The sequence below is a fragment of the Cibotium barometz genome, chromosome 11 (assembly GCF_041138505.1).
Source record: "Cibotium barometz isolate CiBa-2024 chromosome 11, ASM4113850v1, whole genome shotgun sequence".
Taxonomy (NCBI): Eukaryota; Viridiplantae; Streptophyta; class Polypodiopsida; order Cyatheales; family Cibotiaceae; genus Cibotium; species Cibotium barometz.
In genome coordinates this window covers 50,158,772-50,177,570 of record NC_141056.1, presented here as the reverse complement: position 1 = coordinate 50,177,570, position 18,799 = coordinate 50,158,772, and the positions used below count along the sequence as shown (strand labels likewise).

At 46.3% G+C, this 18,799-nt stretch overlaps 1 protein-coding gene across 1 annotated transcript in view; it reads left to right on the top strand.

Moving 5' to 3' along the window:
* LOC147634290 (Sugar isomerase (SIS) family protein) overlaps positions 1 to 18,799 on the top strand; it is a 97,543-nt gene that overhangs the window by 9,654 nt on the left and 69,090 nt on the right. The window contains exons 3-13 of the mRNA XM_086805421.1: positions 13,549 to 13,630; positions 13,728 to 13,775; positions 13,904 to 14,059; positions 14,146 to 14,242; positions 14,333 to 14,375; positions 14,725 to 14,792; positions 14,908 to 14,992; positions 15,080 to 15,128; positions 15,223 to 15,295; positions 15,379 to 15,439; positions 15,562 to 15,628. Of these exons, the coding sequence (XP_086661547.1) occupies positions 13,549 to 13,630; positions 13,728 to 13,775; positions 13,904 to 14,059; positions 14,146 to 14,242; positions 14,333 to 14,375; positions 14,725 to 14,792; positions 14,908 to 14,992; positions 15,080 to 15,128; positions 15,223 to 15,295; positions 15,379 to 15,439; positions 15,562 to 15,628 (829 nt within the window). The remainder of the gene's footprint in view (positions 1 to 13,548; positions 13,631 to 13,727; positions 13,776 to 13,903; positions 14,060 to 14,145; positions 14,243 to 14,332; positions 14,376 to 14,724; positions 14,793 to 14,907; positions 14,993 to 15,079; positions 15,129 to 15,222; positions 15,296 to 15,378; positions 15,440 to 15,561; positions 15,629 to 18,799) is intronic.

Genomic DNA, 18,799 nt, shown 5'->3' with positions numbered 1-18,799 from the left:
GTTCTTGGAGCCAGAGGCTCCCGGGCTCTGTCCTAGGGAAGACCCCGTCTGGTTCTGGCTTTTGCCCCCCGAGGCGTTAGCCTTGGGAAAAGCCGGCTGGGAAGTCTTGGGCTTGCCACCATTGTGTTTCATTTCTGCACTCTGCGCAAGCGAGAGTGCGTCCTCAAAGGTGGCTGGCTTAAACATACGCACCTCCCATTGGATTTGCGTGTCCAGGCCATACAAAAACTGCCCTTTCTTGTCCGTATCAGATAAGCCTAATTGCAGACACAAGGTCGAAATTTTATTGGCAAACTGAAGGACTGGTTGCGCGTTCTGACGCGCTCCCTTGAACTCGTCTTTGAGTTGCTCAAGGTAGTGGGGCGGTAGAAACCGCTGCTTAAGGTCGCGGACGAACTCGTCCCACACATAAGCTGCCATACCTGCTCTGGTGTGGGCATGAGCCCACTGAGTCCACCAAAGAATGGCCTCACCTTCCAAGTACCAACTAGCTAAGATCACTTTGTCAGTATCTGTTTTCCTAACCGCGGCAAAGTAAGCTTCAAATTGATGCAACCATGAATAAAGAGTTGTGGGATCGAGTTTACCATTATACTTATTGAAATTCATTTTCTCGGGAAAATGATTCGAGGGCGCCGCCGGTGTCAATCTGGCGTCCAAAGCTCTGAGGTAACGCTCGTGTTCCACTCGTCGCATGGCGTCGTCTTCTCGTTGTCGAATCTCCAATGCACGCATCTGCATCTCAAGCAAGGAGCTTGGCTGCGGCTGTGACCCCGCGAGAGGGTCCCTGTGACGAGGATCTGGTATCTGGGATACGGAAGGAGAGGGAGGAGGAGATGGAAAACGCGACGCTGGGGAGCGAGAACGCTCCTCCAGAGCCAAAATCCGTGCCTTCTGCTCATCCAACTTGGTTGTTTGGTCTGCGATTGCTCGCATCATCTGCTGGAACATGTCTGTGACACTCAAGCCGGTTGCCCTAGCTGGGCTGCCTGGTGCACTCTGGTCCCATGGTTCTGGTTCTCTCTCGTCGCCAAAACTCGCCATAGCGGGAAAATGCAATTCCTTTCCAGAACGCAATCTGACCATCCACTATCTCTATGGGAGACTTCCGGAGGCTTCCGGAGGCTAAAAACCAACCGTCCTTCGAGGGACAGGAGTCACTCCGAAAGGGGTAGTCCACCGGCGTCTAAAAGCCAACCACACGAGCGAGAAAATTTTCTGGTTTTCTTTGCTGAATCTTTGTCCTTGAAGTGAGCTCTGATACCACTGTAATATGCGAAAGCTTCGGAGAAGGATCGGTACTTCAAAACTCAGAAATCAGCACTCTTTTCGCGACGGAATTAACGCACAAACTGAACGGAGATGTGCAGAAAATAGAGAGAGAAGGGGGAGATGGAGAGGACACAGTATTGGGTCCCAATTACCCTCTGTAGGGCCCCCACCACGGATGGTGTATTTGCTTTATTAGAATGATGTAAATCTGAAAACAAATACAGAAACTTGACCTTTTCTTGGCTGGAAAATCCTGCCCTTGACCTTCAGTCTTTCACCCCTTTGCGTTAGCAACTTCTTGGCTGTCCTGGCCCTTGTTTGCTTGATGCACTTGGTGAATTATGAGATGCCTTCATTGTTTCTTGGCTGGAGTATTTATACTCCCCTTATAATCCAGTCGGCCAGCTTTATAAAAGCCTCACGACTAGGTCTTTATCAATTAAATGCTTTCACACTATGTAAGTTTCTGGCCACTCTGCGCATGCCTGCTGGGACAGTGCCAGGCTGCTGGGCACTTTGCGCATGGGTGTGGGACTGCCCCCTACACCTGGCCGACCTGCTGGGTAGGGTTTTTAGCCCTGTCGGCTGCCTGTCCAGGCTGCCTGTCCAGAAGCACTAGGGCTGGCCGACAGCCCTTCCAGCCCATGCCATGGCTGGTGGGCACAGCATGGGCCCTCCTGGCCCCTTGGGGGTGGTTCTACATCCTCCCCCATGCCCACACTAAGAGTGCAAATCTTCGCACTGGGGTAGCCCTATGGGCTGGCCCCATCTCTATATGCAAACCTACATGCCCACAGAGGTCTGGCATCCAGTTGCAAACTAGATACACAGAACATCTGACATCATTCCAGAGGGAGACTCACAGCGCGGACTGGCACTGTTTCATGTGCAGGACAGTGCACACCTGACCTTGGACTCATGTGCAGGACAATGCACACCTGACCTCGGACGACTGAGATGGATCCCTAACTGACTTGTCCCGGACTGGGCTCACATGGGACCAGTTCACCATCCCAGGTCCTGCACCTTCTGTACAGAAATGTCTATGTGGCATCCAAGTGCAGGATGCACGTGACACCGACTAAGGCTGAGGAATGACCTACGTAGCTCGTGCCTGACTTATCTTGGACTGAGGATATACAATGGGGTCACGGCATACGACAAATATCATCCTATTGGGTTCTAATAATATACAGATGTTGCACTGCTGATGATGAGCCATCTTGTCATCATGCACTGAGTGCAGAGTGCATGTGACATTCCCTTCTGCTTAGCTTGGCGGCAGGTTCATGGCTTCCAAGTAGTCCGCCAACAATTGGGGGTACTCCTGGAAGAACTCCTCGTCTAGCCATACGGCTTCGTGGGTACCTCGATCTCGGAATTTCGTATAGAACTGACGTATCCGTCGACTGGAACCATGCTTCCAACGATGAAGAAGGATCTGCTCGGGCTCGATGACTTCTGCTTCGTCTACCACGTCTGGCTGCTGTTCATCTGAAACATCAAACATTTCTGGACTAACATATGGTTTTAGCCAAGAAACATGGAAAACATCATGCATTGTCCAACTGGTAGGCAACTTTAACTTCATGGAGACATCACTTAAGTTTTTAACTATTGGAAAAGGGCCAAAACTACGGAATGAAAGCTTGGGACCATTTGCCCACTTGTTTCAAGCTTTGTTTCATGATGCGCTGATAGACCCAATCCCCTTCTTTGAAGTGGATATCTCGTCTAAACTTACTTGCATGTTTGTGAACTGAATAATGGCTAGGCTCAAAATTGAGGGCCAAACTGGGTTGAGTACCAAACTTTGCGGAATCGACATACTGATCTTCTATGCTAATTAAGTCTTTTCCAGAGATTTTGAGAATGGTAGACTCCTGACTGGTGTGGATGCCGGTCTTTCTACTAAGAACATTATGCTGACCAGGGATGTACTTGATCATTTCTCCAACCTGGTGGAAGAGCTGACCCTGTCTAGTGTGCTGATTACTCCACTGGGCACTTGGCATCGTCGGGAGCCACTGAAGTGCTTGGTGGTCTGTGGTGACTGTGAAAATGCGTTCATAAGGAACAGTTTTCAAATGTTTGAGAACTGATTGCTGTTCTAGCTTGCCCTTGAAAGTCTTGGAAAGACAAGAGGGAAACTTGCTAGGAGGTTTCGCTAACTGTGGGATACTGGGTGGGAGATCATCCTTAAAAATGTCTGAATGAGAACGGAGATCTGCCAACTGAGGGACTGAAGATGATGAGACAGCGGTTATCGATGAGATAGAAGCCATCTGAGCATAAATCAATGCTCCTTCTACTCCCTTGCGGATAGCTCGTCGGGCCTGGAGATGAGAAATCATAGGAATGCCAAGAATGCTCCTATCTCCCCGAATCATGACAGGCTTAGGAAAACCTTTAGAGATAATAAAGGTATCTTGCCCCCAATTGGGAATAGGCTCATACTGACGAAACCACTGGATTCCTACGATCATGTCACATCCCAAAAGAGGTGAGACAATGAAATCTCGCTGGAATGAGGCCTTTTGAACTTGAAAAGAAAACTGTTGTGTGTGTTGAGACATGTGGGTGTGGATACCAGGTGTAAACTCGTCTACCTCCAAATGATAGGGCACTAAGGTACAGCTCATGTTGGTAGCCAACTGGGGCGAGATGGCGTCCTTAGAACTGCCCAAGTCAAAAAGGATTATGAATTGTCCGCCCTTGACAGAGTCATAAGCTCGGATCAAGCTTTTCTGTGTGGTTGTTGCCTCACCCTCCTGCTTAGCATCAAGTACCACGGATGGCATGGGATGCATAGAAGGTAAGATTTGAACCGCATTGGCGGTAGTAGGCGGGTCTGGAGGAGCACGGGATACTGCGGCAGAAGGCTCTTTGGAGACTTGCTCCGCTTGCCTTTTCGGACAATCCTTCTTACCATGCCCAATGGTAAGACAAAAAAAACATCGGTTTTTAGACTGATACTGTTTTGCTCCTCTGGAGGCCTCTCTCACCTCTCTAGCTTTTGAAGAGGCGTGTAACCTACGTGCAAGAAACAAGCGTGGAGAGTAGGAGAAGCAAGTCGACTGGTTTTTGCTGTTGTTTCTGCTGCTGATTTCTGTGCAAAGCAGGCCGTACAGTCCACGTGTGCAGGCCGTACAGTCCAGTGGAATTTGCTCGTACAGAACTGCTGCTGCTGCTGGTACAGGCTGCGCTGACAGGCTGAAGACAGGTACAGAACTGCTGCTGCAGGTTCTGTTGCTGGTACAGCTGTACGGACAGCTGTACGGACAGGGCAGGTGCTGGCGGCGCTGGACAGGGCAGGTGCTGACGGCGCTGGACAGAACAGGTACAGGCTGCGCTGAACTGTACAACAGGTATAGCAGGCTGATTTAGGCAACTGCAGTATAGTCCGTACAGCTCTGTACGAACAGGTACAATCAGACTCTGCTGTGTTGTACGGACAGGTACAGGCCGGCGTTGACCTGTCAGTTCTGGACAGTAAAGCGGTGCATCTCCAGCTACACGTGGGATTCTAACAGAGCTTATTTGGTGCAACAGTCAGGTGGTTGCAGGGGAAAGAGTACAGACAGTCGTTGTCAAGTACAGACTGGTACGAACTGTCCCACAAGTGCAAAACCACGAGCTGATTTGGTAAGCTCTGAACTTGTTCATCTGTCTTTCTTTCCATTGGCTTATGTCTGCTGCAGAGTTGTGCTCTCTGGCCCCTTGTGAGAGGAGGGGTATGGCAGATTGAAAAGGGTGGAAAGAGAGGTTGGACAGTGAATGTATGTTTGTGGTGAGTTGTTGAATCATGTGCATGAGATATGCCAGATGTATGCTCAAGGCTGTCCTGCTGAATGGTCTTGGCTGATCAGAGGGAAGCACAGAGTGTTGCTTTGAGACACAGATATGTGTGTGTGAATCCTCTGTGCTAAGAGGTATTGTGGGCTGCCAGATTGGACATACAGGTGTATTCTCTTGGCTGGTTTTGTTGTACTCAGCCTTACATATTTTTGAAATTGAATAAAGAAATACCGCAAGGGGCGCCAAGCTTTGGGGCCAACAGGTGTCGTTCTATTTTCAGATTTGGGGCACTCTAGCTCCAATCAAATTTGTTTTCATATCTGGACTACAAGTGGAAGGGTGACTGCTAGTCTAGCGCACTTTGGTTTCTACCAGAGGTCGGTTTCAAGGTTCCGTTGCCGGGACCAATCATCAACTTTCTTAAGGGGGTGAGCTCGTGGTTGACTCGAGGAAAGTCATCGGCGCTGAAAAATTCGGTAACATGTCTGATACAGAAGACGAGTACTTTTATCGTGAAGAGGAAGAGCAAGAGACCTCTCCTGAGAGAAATGTATATGAGGATATTCTTGCAGGAGAACAGGCTGCAGATGATGAGCAATATGAGGATGTAACACAGCCAGAAGATGTGCTTGGTAAAGAGGAAGATGATGCTCGGTTTAAAGATCGTTTGGCTAGTGTTATGGATGTGTTTATGCAGCTCACACAAAGTGAGAAGTTTGCTGAATTTATGAGATCCCGTATAGAGCCCGAAAAGAAGAAGAAGAAGAAGAAGGTGCGTTCTAAGAACCTTCCTCAAGGTCATAGTGGTGCCATCCCACAGGATCCATCTTTTGGATAGTTTCCGAACATGCAGCATGCTTATGGTGCTAACTGTCAGAGTTCCTTCTTTGGACAGCCATCTATTCCTCAGCAGACTATGCATCCAGGTTATTTTGGTGGTGGCTCGGTGTTACAATCTATGACTGGGGGTTATCCTCAGGGAGGCATGGGTATGCCAGGGCCTTTTGGAGCTAATTTTCAGCCTGGAATGCAGGGGAATATGTATGGTGGTATGCAGTTCGGAATGCAAGGAAATATGTTTGGGGGCATGCAACCTGGAATGCAAGCAAATATGTATGGTGGTATGCAGCCAGGTATGCATAATGGTATGTTTGGAAACATGGCTGGAATGTATGGCATGCCAGGTGTGGGAATGGGTAATGTTGACCCTATGATGGGCATGAATGTTGGGGGCAGCAATCTTGCGAAGCCACTTCCATATGATAATCTAACGCCTATGGGTAAGGCGAAGGATTATAAGGAAGGGGGAGCTGCTGTGAAATTTGATACATTCAGTGGAGCCAAAGATAAATTAAAAGCACTTACCTTTTTACAGTAGTTTGATGTTGCTTTTTCTGGTGGGAATTACACAGAGTCCTCTAAAGTGAGAAAAGCTGCCACTTTTCTCAAAGGAAATGCTTTGCAGTGGTGGTCTACTCTTCTTCTGCAGGGCATAGCACCCACTACTTGGGTACAATTTAAACAGGTGTTCTCTTTCGTATGGCTCACATCTACATTTGACTTCTTACCGTGCAGTGCCTTTGTCTGAGCAGGTAGAGAAGTATTGTTGTGGGCTGCCCAAAGAGGTGCGTGATTATTGTATCAAGACTCGAGTAACGAACATGTCACAGATGATAGAGAATGCTATGACAGCTAATGCGTTACTCACTGGAGGATCATCTGGGTTTAAAGGAAGTAAGAACTCGAGCAAGAAAGCTGAAAAATCTGGGCATGCTTCACGTGATGCTAAAGGGTCTTCAGAGACGCGGTATAAGAAGTTGCCAATGCCCAAGAGAACTTATGAGGAAAGACAGGCTTTGAGAGATGCTCGGAAATGTTTTTACTGTACTGAAGAGGGACATATGTCATTTAATTGTCCCAAGAGAAAGTCCCAAAAGGACTCTGACAATAAAGGAGAGCCCAAGTCAAAGAAACCAAAACCTTCTGCAGGGTTAGTTCCTGATCTTGTGGGGGAACAGCCAGGTGGTGAAGAGACAGAGTTGTGTAGGGCATGGGGCAAAGTGAGAGATCAAAATGCCTTGATATTCTTTGACACAGGTGCTAGAGCCAACTTCATTTCACCAGATTTGGCTGGCCGATTGGGGATTCGTGCAGAGGAGATGGGGCCGTTATATGAGGCTAACATGGCTTGTCCAGGGTATGCAGAACCCGTCACTCCTATCATTGGGAAGCTCAGGCTTCATTTGCAGGGTTATGTGGACCGCGAAGAATTTTTCATCATGCCTCTGGATGGCTGTGATGTTTTGTTGGGTATGCCATGGTGCCACAGAGTACATGCGGTGGTGGACACATACAATAGGAAAATCATTCTGACTCAGAGAGGGAAAGAACATGTTTTGGATGTAAAACTTAAAGGGGAATCTGTTCCTATTGTATCCGCTTCGGCAATTTCATCAGTAATGAAAAAGCATCTTTCCGCGTACTTGATTTATGTAAAGGATGCACACGATGTGATGAGTCTAAGTCTAATTTGTCTATGTTAGATAAGGACAGGACTGATTTCTTATGTGGATTCCAAGATTGTTTTTCCGAGTCATTGCCAGGGGAACTTCCCCCTGAGAGGCCAGAAGATCATCCCATTGATCTAATTCCTGGTAGTACTCCACCAAATAGACCGCCGTACCGTGTTAGTGCAGCCCAACAGGAAGAAATTATGAGTCAGGTACAGGAGCTTTTGAATAAAGGGTTGATACAGCCTAGCTCATCACGCTTTTGCTCACCTGTACTCTTGGTGCAAAAGAAGGTTGGTTCTTGGCGCATGTGTATTGATTACAGGGCGCTGAACAAGAACACCATCAAGAATCGATTCCCCATTCCGAGGATCGATGAAATTTTGGACCGCTTATAGGGCTCCACAGTCTTTAGTCGTATTGACTTGAAAAGCGGGTATCATCAGATACGTATTAGACCCGAGGATGTGCATAAGACAGCATTTCGAACCACGTTTGGGTTGTATGAGTTTTTGGTTATGCCCTTTGGTTTGACAAATGCACCTGCCACATTTAATAGAATGATGGACAGGATTTTCAGGCCTCATAGAGCGTTTGTGGGCACATTCTTTGATGATATGATTGTGCATTCACAAACTGAGGAAGAGCATAGAAGGCATTTGGCGATTGTGTTTGCAGAACTCAGGAACCATAGGCTGGTTATTAATGGCAAGAAGAGTGAGTTCTTTTTGCAAGAGATACATTTCTTGGGGCATATTGTGTCTAAGCATGGAGTCTGTATGGATCTAGCAAAGGTGGAAGCAATTCTTAATTGGCCAGATTTGAGGACCGTGCATGATGTACGCAGCTTTCTAGGATTGTGTTCCTATTACAGGCGGTACATACGGTATTTTGCTGAAATTGCTTCACTCCTTCATGCCTTAACAAAGAAGGCAACTCCGTTTAGATGGGCTGATCGGGAAATTACAGCATTCAAAAAGCTCAAAGAAAAGCTTACTTCGGATCTAGTATTGGTGTTACCGGACCTCCGAAAGGCTTTTGTTGTCCAATGTGATGCATGCAGAAGTAGCATTAGGACAGTTCTCATGCAGGAGGGACATGTGATAGCTTATGAGAGTAGAATATTGCAAGATGCCGAGAAGCATTTACAGGTTTATGAGAAAGAGATGTTGGCTGTAATTCACGCTCTTTCTACATGGAAACACTACTTGCTTGGGGCTGATTTCACTTTGCAGACAGATCATCAGACCTTGCGTTATTTCCTCACGCAAACTAAGCTTTCAGAGAAGCATATGCGTTGGGCAAACTTTTTGTCTATGTTTCACTTTCAGATTGTGCATGTGGAAGGCAAAAAGAATGTAGTGGCAGATGCTTTGTCACGCAAGCCACAGGTCTCCGCAGTTTCACTTGCTTATCATCATGAGCTTGATGAAATGAAAGAGCAGTATGCCCATGATGAGGACTTTGAAAGGTTGTATGATCAGATGTCTGAGGGTCAGCGGCATGAGCACTATACTCTCAGAGATGGGTTTTTATTGATGCATGGCAGACTGTGTGTTACCAGGCCATTGCAACTCAAGGTTGTGATTGAAAGTCATGCTCCACCGTATGCAGGTCATAGAGGTATTGACGCCACGGTAAAAGCAGTGGAGACTTTATTTTATTGGCCAACCTTGAGAAGAGATGTTGATGCCTTTGTGAGGCAATGCATCGTATGTTAGAAGGTAAAGTTTGACCGTCAAAAGACACCAGGGTTACTACAGCCTTTACCTATTCCAGATAGACCTTGGCAGAGCATTGCCATGGATTTTATATTTGATCTTCCACGGACACAAACGGGCAATGATGGCATTTGGACTATCATATGCAGGTTCAATAAGCAGGCTCATTTCATTCCCGTGCGTAAGACGATCAAAGTGGATCATATGGTGAAGTTGTTCATGGCGAACATCTTCAAGTATCATGGCTTGCCTACGTCTATCATTAGTGACCGTGATCCACGGATGACGAGTTTGTTCTGGAGAGGGTTGTTTGACATGATGGGTACAACTCTAAAGTTTTCATCGTCATTTCATCCACAAACAGATGGTCAGTCGGAAGAGGCTAACTCTACAGTGCTAGATCTTCTCAAGTGGTATGTGTCAGAGCACAAGCAACAATGGGAAAAGTATCTTCCTTTGGTGGAGTTTGCATATAACAACACTGTTCATACCTCGACAGGCAAGGCGCCTTTTGAGATTGTGGAAGGAGGGAAGAAGGTACCACCCATTTTGCATACAAAGGATAAGATCTTTGAGGCTGATCAGTATGTGGAAAACATGGATGAAGCTTATCGGAGAGTTAAGTTGGCACTCTAGAAAACTCAGCAAAAGCAAAAGAAAGCGGCAGACCGTCACAGATGTGCTTTAGAGTTTGCATTGGGTGATTGGGTTCTTTTGCGCTGTGAAAAGGCTAGACTCAAGAAGATGAAGGGTAAAGAGCGCTTATTCCCTAAGTTGAGCATGCGTTATTATGGGCCTTTTTAGGTATTGGAAAAGATTGGTGAGGTGGCCTATCGCTTGAAGCTACCAGATCACTGGAGGATTCACAATGCTTTTCACGTGAGTCTCCTTAGACCTTTCCGTGGGGATGTGCCTGAGGATGTATCAGATGAGGCTCAGCCGGAAGTTGAGGAACTTGATGAGGTTCTGATTCCAGAGCAGATATTGGCACATAAGGAAAGAAAGATACGAGGTAAAGTTTTCCGTCGCTATCTTGTGAAGTTCAAGAACTATTCACCGATGGATGCGAAGTGGATGGAGGAAGGTGACTTAACAGATTCACCTCAGGTTTTGCAGCTTTATCTCGATGCCTTTGAGTTAGAGCCGACTCTTGTTGTGGCTCATTCAGGTTCAGTAGAGCATGGGTCTGGAGCATTACCTGATGCTCAAGAGGGGGGTAGCACCTCCACTCCCTTGATACAGACAGGCTCAGATGACATCTAGAGGTCGCTTGGTGCAGTTTTTATCTCACCCGAAGGTACTGATGGATGACAGTACATCTGTTTATGGGACTTCTATGATATATGTGTACTAGTCACATGGGATGTTGTGGTTATGTATGGTTCACAGTGGTATACAACTTGGACTACTACTACGCCATTGGTTTACAATGAATTTTGATACATGTGCATGGCTTAGAGAGCTTGGGACGCTGATCTTGCTATATTGTATATTTCACTTTGGATATTTTGCTGTATCACCTGAATGGCAATCGAGGACGCTTGCCATTTTCAAGAGGGGGGTATGTCATGGCCCTGTGAAAATGGAACAGCACAAGTGTGGGCATGGTGGTTGCTGAGCAAAAATATTAAAAGATTCACATTTGGGGTGCCCGTACAAATGAAATGATGTGTGGACACTTCAGATGTGAAAGGGGGGACCAAGACATTAATGTTTTTAATGTTTTATTGATGGTTGCCCCTAGGCCTTAGTGGCCTCTAGGGAACTTTAATGATTATTAAAGTTGGGGCTCTAGGATAAGTTTGGAGAGAGGCCACTCCACTTTTGGAGTTGCATGCCTCTCTCACTTCTCTCTCTCTCTAGCTTTTGAAGAGGCGTGTAACCTACGTGCAAGAAACAAGCGTGGAGAGTAGGAGAAGCAAGTCGACTGATTTTTGCTGCTGTTTCTGCTGCTGATTTCTGTGCAAAGCAGGCCGTACAGTCCACGTGTGCAGGCCGTACAGTCCAGGTGGAATTTGCTTGTACAGAACTGCTGCTGCTGTTGGTACAGGCTGCGCTGACAGTAGCTGAAGACAAGTACAGAACTGCTGCTGGTACAGTTGTACGGACAGGGCAGGTGCTGGCGGCGTTGGACAGGGAAGGTGCTGACGGCGCTGGACAGAACAGGTACAGGCTGCGCTGAACTGTACAGCAGGTACAGCAAGCTGATTTAGGCAACTGCAGTACAGTCCGTACAGCTCTGTACGGACAGGTACAGTGAGACTCTGCTGTGCTGTACGGACAGGTACAGGCCGGCGTTGACCTGTCAGTTCTGGACAGTAAAGCGGTGCATCTCCAGCTACACGTGGGATTCTAACAGAGCTTATTTGGTGCAACAGTCAGGTGGTTGCAGGGGAAAGAGTACAGACAGTCGTTGTCAAGTACAGACTGGTACGAACTGTCCCACGAGTGCAAAACCACGAGCTGATTTGGTAAGCTCTGAACTTGTTCATCTGTCTTTCTTTCCATTGGCTTATGTCTGCTGCAGAGTTGTGCTATCTGGCCCCTTGTGAGAGGAGGGGTATGGCAAATTGAAAAGGGTGGAAAGAGAGGTTGGACAGTGAATGTATGTTTGTGCTGAGTTGTTGAATCATGTGCATGAGATATGCCAGATGTATGCTCAAGGCTGTCCTGCTGAATGGTCTTGGCTGATCAGAGGGAAGCACAGAGTGTTGCTTTGAGACACAGATCTGTGTGTGTGAATCCTCTGTGCTAAGAGGTATTGTGGGCTGCCAGATTGGACATACAGGTGTATTCTCTTGGCTGGTTTTGTTGTACTCAGCCTTACATATTTTTGAAATTGAATAAAGAAATACCGCAAGGGGCACCAAGCTTTGGAGCCAACAAGTGTCGTTCTATTTTCAGATTTGGGGCACTCTAGCTCCAATCAAATTTGTTTTCATATCTGGACTACAAGTGGAAGGGTGACTGCTAGTCTAGCGCACTTTGGTTTCTACCAGAGGCCGGTTTCAGCTAAAGTGGTTCCACATGGAGAGCAGGACTCGTGATCACCTGGCGAGGCTTTGCCCCAAGACGGATTGTGATTACTCACCATGCAAACCCATGCCCAGTGGAGGGCAGTTCCGACAGTTCTACCTCCCACCGCTCGGAGATATGCGGATTGTCTCATGGAACATTCAGGGTTTATAGTGCGTGAGGAGGCGCGGGATCGTTAGAGAGGAGCTTCACAGAGCCGAAGTCAACGGACCTACTATTGATGTACTCTTCCTTCAGGAGCACCATCTCTCTGAGGATCACACCCACAGATTGAGGAAGATTCTCCAAGGCAGAAGCCACACCTTCTGCTCCATGCCTTTGGCCCCTCTAGGATCGAGGGCGAGGTATGCATCTCCGTCAGTGAGCAGCTCTTACCAGCAGTGATTGATTCAGGCACCATAGTCACAGGGAGAGCGCAATGGGTGATCATGAGGATTGGGGAGGACAAAGTGGGTTTCCTTAACCTCTACGCTCTGAACACAGCAACAGGTAGAGCCACTTTTTGGAGTACAGTTCGTCAGTACCTCCCACATGCTGATTTTTGGTGCACAGGTGGAGATTTTAACATGCTAGAGGCGGCGGAGGATAGACTCGGAGGAGGCACAAACACCGTTTCAGGCATGGAGTACTTGGCTTGGCAGGAGCTGATTTTGGCTGTACGGGGATAGGATCCATGGCACTTACCAAAGTTCTTGCGTATCCCAAGGAGATCAGAGAGGAGAGGTACAGGCCCCAACCTCTCCAGACTCGATCGTTTCTACGTTGATGAGTGGGCTTGTAGACGGTGTGGCATGGTTGGTATTCTTGCAGGTACTTTTCTTTCTCAGATTCTTTCCCTGGAGGACCCATGGAGGCAGGACAGACACTTGAGCAGCTGTATACGAGAGTGCCTCATTTATTTTAATTAGCACATCTTAATCAAACGTCTTCCACAACACATGCAACATGTGCACAGCAGGTCGGAATGCCTGTAATCCATAGCCAATCCATGCTAAGGACGCTGTTCGGCGAAGCACTTCAACACATCAAGGTTGGGGTGCTGGTGAACTTCGGTCTGGAGGACCGAAATTTAGTTAAATAAATATTGAGCTTTGTGTCATATTCTAGAATGCCTCTTATAAACTCATCTCTAAGCAAGATAAACGTTCATGGCTTTCCTCCACTAGAGTAGCTTTGGCAGCTATTGATGAGGATGATCCTTGCTGCATCAGGGGCTTTGATGGGATACTGCTCGATTACTCTCGACAACGGCTGACAGTAGAAACCATGAAGAAGCTTTTTCATTTGGCGGAGGTGGGCGTTTTTTTCTTCCTCTCAGGGAGCCTAAGATCTCATTTTTACTTTGCTCTTTATTGACTTTCTTGCATACGCCTTGGCTCTTCTGCTGCAGGTTGCTCATCTCAAGGAAAAAATTGAGAAAATGTTTAATGGAGATCATGTATGTCCCCAAGGCGTCAGCTCTTATTATCTCAGTCATGCTTTTCTTCCTAACACTTATCTTGTATTGCATCAAAAAAACATATTCTACTGTCTTTCTACTGGCTTTATTTGATACTGTTGTCTCAGATCAATAAGACAGAAAATCGCTCCGTGCTTCACGTAGCCCTTCGTGCAAGCAGAGACCATGTAATTAACAGCGACTCGAAAAATGTAGTTCCGGAGGTGTGGGAAGTGCTTGACAAAATAAATAACTTTTCTGAGCGAGTACGGAGTGGCACTTGGGTAAGCTATTATCCATCAAAATTGGAGATAGCAAAAACAACATTGACTCCATACGATGTACAGCTAATTGATGTCTCTTCATGTAGGTTGGTGCAACTGGAAAACCATTGACTGATGTCGTGGCTATTGGAATTGGTGGCAGCTTTTTAGGTCCACTCTTTGTTCATACAGCTTTGCAAACAGGTGCAGATGCTACCTTTTCTCACTGCTTATCTATTTTCTCATAGCAGAGTTAAAGTGAATCTATATTTATCTGGTGTTGTTTCTGAACAGAACCAAATGCAGCTGGGTCTTCTAAGGGACGGCGGCTGCGGTTGTGAGTATCAATTAGCTTTTACTGCATTTGGTTTAAAAGGTTATTTGTGTGTTTGAAGGAGATCTATTTAATTACAGGCTATGTATGTGTGTGTTTCAAGGAGATCTACTTAATTACAGGCTAATATGTATGTATGTTTGTATGCATGTGTGTGTGTGTGTGTGTGTATCTACCATGCATGTTTATATGCCTGTTTGTATGTATGTGTGTGCGTATGTATGTATGTGTCCATGTGTGTGCATTTATGCGAACATGTATGCATAAATGTTTGTGTTTGTGTGTGTGTGTGTGCTTGCATGCATACATGTATGCATGTATATTTAATTTGAACAATATGTGGGTTTGGCAGTTTGGCAAATGTGGACCCCATTGATGTTGCTCGAAGTCTAGATGGGCTCTCTCAGGAGACAACCTTGGGTTTGTAAAGAACATGAGTTGGATCACAAGCATAGTCGACTTCTTGTCTCTGTGCCGATTTTTAATAAAAACCACAAGTTTTTGAATGCTCATTGTTTTTTTTTTTTGGTTTCAGTTGTGATAGTTTCAAAAACTTTAACAACGGCCGAAACAATGCTGAATGCGAGGACTGTGAGGAGCTGGATTACATCAGTTCTTGGGTAAAGGGTTTGTTGTCATGTTACCTCTATTCTTTGTCATGTAAAGGTCTACGTCTTCTATCACACTAAGCTTGAAAGAAATTACAGCTCAGAGGCAGTTTCAAAGCATATGGTAGCAGTGAGTACAAACCTCAAGGTAATACCACGTCTTCTGTGTAATCTTGTACCATCAAAATGTTTGTGTAATCAGCTTTCTTCTAGAGATTTCTAGTCATATGTATGTGTTGCAGCTAGTTAAGGAGTTTGGCATCGACCCTAATAACGCCTTCGCTTTCTGGGACTGGGTTGGTGGCCGCTACAGTGGTAACTTGCTATATACAACAGAACACCTACCTTCTGGAAGGCTCTATGTTCTGATTTGATTGCTTTTACCAATATTTTGGCAGTATGCAGTGCTGTTGGCATACTACCTTTGTCACTTCAGTATGGCTTTTCAGTTGCTAGCAAGTAAGTGCTTTCATTTGCTGTGTAAACAGATCGGTTTAAAGGGCTATAGAAGCAGCTCATTTTACGGCTCTGGAAACATTTTTGCTGACTTGTTATGCTTGCTTGCATGATCTTTTACAAAGATTCTTGGAGGGGGCTCACAGCATTGACAATCACTTCAAGACAGCTCCTCTTGAGAAAAATCTACCGGTATATCTTCATGCCTAAAAGCTTACAAATACATTGTGTGATGGTAGGATTTACCAAATGCAAGCAGGCAAATGAATAGGCGGCATCATTGTAGTTGCTGAGTTCTATTGAATATTTTTCTTAGTCATCTGGGTGCTTGCATGCTTTGTAGTGTGGTACTCTAGTTTTCAAGGCAATTTAGGTTAGGAACACACACACCTCCAGCAAGCTGGAACCACTAACCCCACCCAAGGGTATCCCTGACTCTATCCTAGAGCCAATCATAAAACGTTTGGATTCCATACCAGAAGATTTTATTTAGGCTTTTGGGGTCGAACCATTTTTTTTTTCCGGGAAAAAGATCCTTCAATTAGTTAAAGAGAAAACAACCACAAAGGGCTAAATGCAAACTTGCCTCATATAAGGGCGGGAACAAGTGATCATAAGGGGTAGAGATGCTTCTCCTCCGACTGGCCGCTCTATGAGGAGAAGGTTATCTCATAAAGGGGGAGGGGGGGGGGGGGGACAACCACACAGGTGGTCTGAAGTGTCAAATGGGGTCACCGCCTCTATCTGCGAGGAAAGGGCCAAGCCTCCAAAGTCTCAAGAAGGCTTCCCACCGCTTCCGCATGCGGTCAGAACCTCCCTGCAGCTTCCCCCACTGCCAGACTCCTGTGTGCCGTCAACGAAAGGAAGAGAGTGATCTTCCTCGGCTAAAAGCTGTCCCAAAGCCTCTTCTAGAAATTTGAAAGGAAGCGTTGTGATAGGCCCTGAGATTGCCAGTGTGCTGCTGTTGTCGGTGTGCCATCTATCTCTGACATTTGGATCCTGCGGCCGAGCCTCGCTGTGTATGCAAAGAAAGGGGCATCTAGAGTCTCCACCCGATATGTGGGATCATGCTACGTTTGATAGAATGTGCAGCGGAAGAAGGGAAAGTGGAAACACAGGAGAGAGAGTGAGAGAGAGAGAGATGGAGAGGAAACACAGGTGAGAACCTGCTCTCAATATCATCATCAAAAGGAATACATGTCCCGAGCAAGAGGGGAGGAAACCTCATATGTGAGGGACTGCAGCAAACAATGCTAAGCAAGCAGTGAAGAATGAGGGAGGCAAGCCAGCTATGTATATGCCCATATGAAGGCAGTCGACTAGGGAAAAAGTCCTCCACGACTAGGGAAAAATGCCCAAGACTCCATAAAATGGGGAATAATATGGGAAAACATATGTGAGGGACTGCAGCAAACAATGCTAAGCAAGCAATGAAGAATGAGGGAGGCAAGCCAGTTATATATATGCCCATATGAAGGCAGCCGACACACGACTAGGGAAAAATGCCCAAGATTCCATAAAATGGGGAATAATATGGGAAAACATATGTGAGGGGTGAGCAGCCCCTCTAGCTAACATGGTCAGCCCTAGAGGCTAAAATAGGACACTAAACAGGAAGCCAGCAAGAAGGGGATGATGTCTAACACCCCCTCTCAGCACCAGATGCTGAGTGAACTCCAAGAAGCCAGAGACGCCGTCCTCGATCAAAGATGAAAGACTGCAGAAATAGGTACCAAGAAAACTCCACAAGCAATCTCCTTAGCAACTTAGCTACAAAAGCAACAGAACAAGCTGCCAGGTACATTGCTCCCCTGGAAGAAAACAACCATGTAGGCTGCGACGTGCTGCTCCAAATAATGGTTCCAAACCCAAGTGTAAGAACACTCCCCGAAGTCGAATGTCGTGTATCTAGCCCGGAGAAGGTATGAAAAACCTCATAACCAACCAAGATCAGATCCTGTAGATAATCAATCCTGGAGAAGCAAACTGCTCCTCACTGGAACCCTCAAAAGAAAGTGTCAATCTGCTCCAACTCTGTACCAAGAGTAGCCAAATGCTGTACAAAAGCATCCTTTGAAAAGGTCGGCATCGTAAGATGTAAAGACTCTGTAGAAAAGATGGGGTCCATCTGCCCAAACTCCATACCATGAGTTGCCCAATGTTGTACATAAGTACATGCCACTGAGGTGGGCATGGCAAGATGAAAGAACTCCACATCCCCCTCTGAAAAAAAATGTCGTCGGACTGGTATAAGCCCAACTTGATTCTGATCCAAATCCAAAAAACTCTGGAAGTACCACTATGCCCCAAGCATAGTTAGCAACCACAGATCCAAAGCATCCCACTGGGTCCAAAAAACCATCCTCCAAAACAACAAACTTGCAGAACTGGCAAGGGGGAGGGGCATCCTAAGAAGCATCACAAAGAGAGGCAGAGGTAGACTCCTCACAATGAGGAAGGGAAGCAGGAATATAAACTGCAGTGGTAACAAAGTCCTCAAAAGCATCACTGATAGCAGAAGACTGTTCCATAAGTAGAATCAGATCCCAAGAATCAGCAACAAATAAATGATCCATGTGAAAGGATCACACCTCAAGGGCAAAACACTCCTTGTTCTGCAAACATTGCAAAGAACACAGGCTCGGACAAAACTCTGCTCAAGTTCTCTAAAAAGATCGCTGCTCTCCTCCAAAATCTGTAAACTCTTGTCACGGTAGAAACAAAACAGCTCCCGAAACTGATCCTCAAGTGAAGTAGCTGGAGATAGGCCCCCTCAGAGCGTAGAAAACTTATGTGGGAAGCAAAACGCAGCCAAAACACTGCTATCCAGTAAAAAACAGCACTCCACCGCCAACAGAAGGCAAGGAATATGAAGAAACCGGGTAACTGTGAAAGCCAAGAACAAAATGCAGGTATAGATGCTCCAAAATCAAAAAAACGCTGACTGAAGTCAGAAATTCAGTATCCTCCTCGAGTACCAAACTGCCTCCAAAGCCACAATCCAAACAAGAAACCCCCTCTGCAAGTGATCTATGTTCACTGGAGAAGAAAACACAGCACCAACAGAGGGCTGCAAACCTGAAAATTCAGGCCAACCAGTATCCACACCTCATATGAGGAAAAACACTGAAGAGAAGGTACCTTCGGGTCCAATAGATGAAGCCCAAGTGAAGGTAGAGCTACCAGCAAGATCTATTCAGAAAAACGTAGCAACTATGTCTGCAAATCTGAAAACGCAGAGGTATTCGGGGCAGTAGATAGGGCTGAATCTGGAAAAGCAGAAAATATATGGTACCATCAAGGCCTCAGATCAGCAAACAGCATCAGAAACCTGTAGAAGAAAAAAACGCAGCAAATATGCTG